Source organism: Heloderma suspectum, chromosome 2 (genome assembly GCF_057233095.1).
Source record: "Heloderma suspectum isolate Gila_16-S chromosome 2, 16-S_ref, whole genome shotgun sequence".
NCBI classification, from domain to species: Eukaryota; Metazoa; Chordata; class Lepidosauria; order Squamata; family Helodermatidae; genus Heloderma; species Heloderma suspectum.
Genome location: NC_139459.1, coordinates 251,524,862 through 251,531,698, shown reverse-complemented (window position 1 = coordinate 251,531,698; position 6,837 = coordinate 251,524,862). Strand labels below are relative to the sequence as shown.

The 6,837-nt window shown below is 42.1% G+C and overlaps 1 protein-coding gene across 5 annotated transcripts in view; it reads right to left on the bottom strand.

The window, feature by feature from the left end:
* Positions 1-2,954: 2,954 nt before the first annotated feature.
* The window catches only part of PPP2R2B (protein phosphatase 2 regulatory subunit Bbeta), a 390,243-nt gene continuing 386,360 nt past the window's right edge, over positions 2,955-6,837 (bottom strand). For 4 of the 5 annotated variants that reach the window (XM_084838723.1, XM_084838724.1, XM_084838721.1 and 1 more), the window contains one exon: positions 2,971-5,369. In XM_084838723.1, coding sequence (XP_084694849.1) covers positions 5,090-5,369 — 280 coding nt within the window. In that variant the 3' untranslated portion in view covers positions 2,971-5,089. Of the gene's footprint in view, positions 5,370-6,837 lie in introns of all 5 variants that reach the window. The other variant, XM_084838722.1, reaches the window with a different exon arrangement.

Below are 6,837 nucleotides of genomic sequence, written 5' to 3'. Positions count from 1 at the left end.
TCATGGCTTGGGCACACTTTATGGTACTCCAGTAGGTTGCCTTCAACAATGAGTCATGCCATGTCCCTCCTGCACTGCATTATCTAAGACAGCCATAAGAGTGATAGCCATCCTTCCTTAATACACCTCTTGAAGATCTCTGTAGCTCTTCTGAAATAAGGGAAGCATTCAAGAAATTAGAACAACAGACTTCTCAAACATGGCCTGTCCAGGGCCGATACCTAATGCTCTTATCAAATCTTTGTTGGATTCTTGTGTGGCCCTGACTGACTTGGGGAACCATCCACTCCCATGGCAGTAAGTCAGAATCTCTGGTGTCAGGGCAATAAAGCTCCTACTTTTCAAAAGTGAAGACGCAGGCACAACAAAATGAGAGATGGTGTTGCTCCTGAACCTCTCTAGCCAACTCACCAACTTCTTTAAGCAGGTATTCTCTAAGCAAACCATGACGCCAGAAAGCTGTGGTAGGATATGGCCCAGCCACCCTATTCAAAACCTGGAAAATCCTCAGATTGATCTCCACCACAGATTGTTGAATACCTTCCAATTGCTCAAAAAAGACATTAGTCACAGCTGTGTGGTCTAATACAATGTATCAACTGGCCAAACTTGGTGGACAGGATCTTATGTTATTTGAAATTGCACAGTAGTTCTTATAGGGATTTTGGTAGACAAGGCTAGCCTATTACCGAAAGGTCAGATTGGCAGGTTCCTGCCAAAAGACCATGATTATCGCTTTAAGAACTACAGACATGGTCTCTGGGGTATGCACTGCCTTCTTAGATACTTGGGCTACAGCAGATCCATTGATTGCCCTTTTAGCTATTCCTCCAGGCTTCTCTTCTGCTAGTCTGTCATCCAAGCCATGCTCTGGACTTTCTATAAGTGCACAATGCTCTTTCCACCCCTGAGTAATTTCCTTCCTGCTTCTCTTTCCCTTGGAATTTTATTCATTAGTTGAAAATCTTCAAGGGCTCCCTCTGACCAGTTCTGCTGCTGCCAGTAAAGCTGGATAGCCCCATTTGTTATTAAATGGGGCTATCCAGCTTTAGCAGGCTGTGGGATGATGCAGTGGCAACAGAGATGGCCAGAAACAACACTAAACACTGGAGGTGAGTGCTAGCCCTGAGGAAACAGTGTCTGACACTTGTGATCTTGCAGCTAGAAATGCCCACCTAGTGGGTAAGCTACCCCTGATGAAACATACTCTAGTTTGACATTAACAAGAATCTTTTCAGTAAATGTAAAGCTCTGTTTGCTGGAACATGGAAACGTGTTGGATCGTATGCACCGAGCCCGAGCATCATCATGGGATAACAACGAGAAAGGAGCATGAACAGAGCTTCACACTGCTTAGTGTTGTGGTGCCCACACTCACATAGGGGTCATTCCTCCCAGCCCGTGAGTGCATATGCCTTGATTCTTCATAGTCCCTGAGTGCTTTTGTGTGTTCTCTGGTGACCCTTGAAAAGGGTGATGGGAGACCATCTAGAGCTGGAAGCGCACGATGGAACTGTGTAGCAGCATGTGCCACCAAGGACATACATGCATGATGGGAACCACAGAACTGTCCTCTTAACTCTTTCCATGCAGTGGACCTCCTAATTCTTATTAAATATTTTGGCAGCAGCACATCAGATTGACAAGCTATTTTTTAAATTCTTGAGTTTCAAAAACGGTTTATGATACAGCAAAAGGAACTCATGTTTAAGGGCAGGGGAAACATCTGAAACACCACTGCACACATCCAAAACCTTTGCTAGATCATAATCATAAACATTTCTATCAGTCTCTAGCCTCTTAGTACAGAGGCAATACGCCCCTGAGAGCTAGTGTTGTTTGGTGGCTGGAGTGCTGGACTGCGACTCACGAAATCCAGGTTCCAGTCCCTGCTCAGCCATGAAGCTCACTGGGTGACTTTGGGCCAGTCTCTGACTCTTGGCCTAACCTACCTCACAGGGTTGTTGTGAGGATAAAATGGAGAGGAGGACCATGTAAGCCATCTCAGGTTCTTTGCAAGAGGAAAAAGGCTGGGGTATAAATATAATACTACAATAAAAATACCAATTGCTGGTGACAAATGGGAAGGCTATTATTTTCAATGATTGGTTTATGAACTTCCACAAGAGTACCTGCTTAGCTGCTGAATGCTGGACTGGATTAACCTTTGATATCCAGAAAGAAAATCTTCCCCGCCCCCCACTTAAAGTGTGTCACCTCTCTGTTCCTAAGAACAAATGTGAGAATAAAGTAGGAAGTTCTTAATCTAGACAATGTACTTGGTCTGAATGAGCCCTTTGAGTGTGCCAGCACGGGATCTGAATGCTGATGGTGTAGGGTCTGTTACCTCAGCATTTGGAAATTAGCAACCCCACATCAGAACATCTTGGAGACAATTTTACTTCTGATTCCAGAGTGTAGGCTGTTAAAAAAATAATAAAAGAAAAATGACTCATTTACTCCTGCCATGTTTTATCATTTGATTTTTTTTTAAAAAAAGAGGTTGCTCCTGAAATCCATTACTTGTAATAAATTTATAAGCCAGCATACTTTTTTTCCTGTAATCATTCCTTTAAATGAGGCAAAACATCTAATTTGCCCCTGTCCTGAGCAGTCTTGTGAAGAACAGACAGGATGTTAAGGAAGTCTGACAGTTAAAAGCTTGGATCCAAATATTTGAACTTCCTCTTGTTCCCAGCACTACTAAATCAATGTCCCCGCCCCAGGATCTGTGCAGCCTTGTGGCATTTTGATGTGTTTTGAGATAACTGCAGTCACAGTCTCACAAGGTGTAAGAGTTGGTAGGGCCAGCACAGGAAAGGGCTGGGCTTTCAATCGTCCTTTACTGGAGAGTGTATTTGGAAATTCTTGCATGCTTCATGGCAACCATCACCAAGGTTGGAACTATTGCTCCGCTTTTCACAATCAGAGAAAATGCACAGCACACTGATCTTCAAATATCCACCTTGTCAGAGAAAGTACTGAGTTTATTTCTTGTAGGATCTGTTCTCCAATTGTATTTTTATTTTAATTTCCCCCCAAACTGATCAAATAAAGGAGGGACCTGGATTATCCTTGTAGTAAGACAGGACAGTTTACCATGCAAAGATGATGAGCTACTGTAGTTAATCTTCATACCGCAGAACCATGGACAACCTCTCTTAAAAAGCAGCCAGGCGATTATAGCATAACATGTTGGTTTGGTGGTTATTTTTGTTTGAGTTGTTTTAAATGCCATAAATTAGCAATTTAAAAGTTCATTCCCCCCCCCCCAAAAGGAGAGGGAGGGAATGTCTATTGGAATTAATAAATAAATAAATAAACAATACTTTAAAAAATGCACTACTAAAAAAGAAAAAGAAAAGTAACCCCACAAATACATATTTATAACATGCAAGAGATTAAAAGAGAACAATTTTGAGTTCTCTCATCCAAAGCAAAAATAACATTAAAAAATAAAGTTACAGGAATTGCAGAAGAAAGCTCAGATTCGTTTTGGTTTGCAAGTATCACATTTTGGAAGCATTATTTCTAAGGTATTTTGTATACCAGCAAAAGGCACCACAGGATCAACACAGCGAAATCCATGAGAGGCCGTCTGTGGGGTGCGATGAAGGAAGGTAACAGCCTTGGATAGCAAACATGGTTCTCCATGACTGATGAGTCTACATGTTCCTCTGCAACCCTGTTCTTTCTGCCTTGTCTTTGTTTTTCCTGTCTGAGGGCCTTTCCAGACAACAAAAAGGGGCTTTCATTCCTTTAGTGCTAAAGCAGCACTACCCTGGATCCAGCACTAGCAGCGCAGTATCCTGCCCACATGCAATGGAGGGTAGTCTTGTTACAGGAGAGACAGCTGTTTGCCAGATTTTTTTCTTAATTTGTTTTGTTTTTAAAAAGAAGGTTGTATCTATGCTCCAGGACTGGAGCAGAAGAATTAACAGAATGGAACTAAATTTAAAGGGTGGGGGGAAGAGAGGGAGAGTCACAAAACCTTTGCTGTCTGTGTGGAATGCATGGACAGTCTGGCCCTGCTGGTGTTTGCCAGTTCTTTAAAGAAAAGTCGAGGGTGCTGACTTGAGTGGTATAAATGGGGAGGATTCAGCCTCTCAAACACTATGATCCAACCAAACATAAGCACTTTTGCAGTCCACTGATTTCAAAGGAAGAGTTAAACATGTGCTTAAATCTGTCTCACTGACATCCATGGTGCTTAAAAGTCTTTTGCTTTGGCTGGATCATATCCGCAGAAAAATAGTGTGGCCATGGTGGAGGAGTGTGTCACTGGTCACCACTGACGTCACAGACACTAGCCAATAGGTGTCTGTGATACTTGTGCAACTACAGTACACATGGCATTTCAAAATACAATGAATCCTCTAGCTGGAGGGAAGTGGGAATTGCATTCTCCCAGGCAAGAACAGCTAACTGGGGCAAAAATAAGTGTCACAACAACTGAGTTTCAGCAAAATATTCACTGTGTGATAAATATGCACAATAAATGGTCATCTGGAAAGGCCCTGAGTTGACAAAAGGAATATGCCAGTTAAAAAGGGAAAAGGTCAATTACAAGAAATGAACTGGCAAAGGATATTGAATTCCTGTTTGGGGATAGGTGTAAAACAAAAGGATAATCTCCAAAAATCAAAAATAGGAGAGCTTAATGCAATACATCCTTGTTTTATGGCCTTGATGGATTTTTTGTAAATATATTACTATAATCTTAACTTTATTATAAATTGGCAGGTGTGTCTAGAACAGTATTTTAAAAGAAACTAAATATACTAGCGAATACTGGGTAAAATGAAAGCATAACTAATTCAAGCTTGCTGTTGAATTAATGGTGTAACTTGATAGCTCTCAATACTTAGAAGTCAAATGTTCCTAATAGGGCTTCACCAACCCAATTTCTTAAGATTTGGGGAAAAGCAATAGACCCTGGAATCTGAGTGCTTACCTCTACATAATTAATGTCTGTAGAGGAATAATGAAACAAACGAAGAGGAGGAGGAGAAAACAGAAGAAACACTTAAAAACTTGTGTTTGCTAGTATTCAGTACATAAGATTCCTAAGGAATATCCTTTTTCCCTCCTAGTTAACCTTGTCCTGAAATATATACAGGTTATTTGTTGCTGCCACTGCTATGATATTTTCTGAAGGATGCCAAGCTGTATGCAGGATCTTTTTGCTAAAGTCCAGACTGTCCACACTAATTTCATCTTTTCTCCGTTTGCCCCCCACACAAACTTTGCGGGGCTTCAGGATGGCACGTGGTTTGCTGTTTTCCCTTGAGGCCTCCAGGGTCACATCACGTTTGGTGTTGCGATCAAACATTCTAAAGAAATTGTTGTAGGAGCCAGTCATGATGACACTGAGAAGCAAGAAAAGAGAATGGGTGAAAATCATACCATATGTCATGCCGTACAAAATTTAAAGCCTTTTCTGTTTTCCCAGCATCTTATTCTTTCCCCTCCCAATGATCTGCTGCCACACCCAATTTCATGATGGTACCAGCCCTCCAGCCTTTTCCGACCACAACATGGGTACAAGGCACCTTGGCTGCATAGGGTATGGACTACTGGGGGTATGGATGGAGTTTGCTGCCTTCCAATTTTTTTGACTGAGGTGGGGCTTCAATTCCCCTTAATGACTAGGATGGGTCCAGGCAGCACATCTGCACAGCTAAGAAAAGTCTAATCTCTTGGGTTCCTGCAGCTTGAATCTCCACTGAACAGCCTTCAGGAAATGGGAAAGGAAGCAGCTGGTACTGTGCTGTACCTTCTGGCCACTGACTGAGGAAGCTGCAGGGACCTGGCAGGGAGGAGCTGGCTTACAGTAGTGCAAGAGGCTTGCAGGGAGGCAGATGTAGTAATTTGCTCCATATCTTCTTGCTAGCCTCTTGTGTTTTCACTCCAACTGACATAAGCATGAGTTATAAAACAACAACAACATTAACATAGCACTAACCACCTGAAAGGAGGAAGATGGTTCATGGACACAGGCTAATTCCAGCAAACTCAGTTGGTGACCTGCTATCTACTGCCACAAATAGATATCTGGACCAGGGTGGCCACTGCTTAGAAACAAGGGGGGATCTGAATGCACAACACCTGTTGTGAGATTAGGACATCTTTTCATGAATGGAGAATCCAGAGCAATGCCCCTGTCCTCACAACCCTAAGCCACAGTTGCAAGCCAAGCCCCGTGGCTGATAATGCAAAAGTGAATTGCAATAGCAAGCTAATTTCGTGTTTGATTTTACATTATAGATGATGAGACAGATTTGATTATCTAACCTAACTCATTAAATCATGACTCTCAAACTTTAATGTTCTAATCAGCAATATTTTAGACAAAAGGAGTAACGTGTTGACAAAAAAAGGTGCCAACTTAATTAGCAATATTTGTCAAAGTACAGCTAGAAAAGCATCATATGGGTCACGTCGGTTCCAGTTGTACATCACAGATATTTTAAGAATGGCCAAATAAATACTGGCTTTGCATGCTTAAGTATTTTTAAAATTCTAACTGATGGAAGTCAACGTAAAATCCTTTTGAGGGGGCAAAACTGCCCAACAATGAATAAGCACAATAGAAGCATGTTTAGATGGAGTAGTTATGAGACACATTTCAGCCAGCAACTCACACCAGGACTGTGTTACTCCCCAAGCTGACTGCTTCTACATCAAATGAACTAGCATCATCATATGGGTGGCAAAGCTCCAGTAGAACCTAGCCAGCCACCCAAGCACAAACACCTTGCGCAAGGAAGCATCTCCTCTTCAAAGTGCTTCCTGCTGCATTTCCTGTGTGGTGATCTGGGTCACTAGAACTACTAT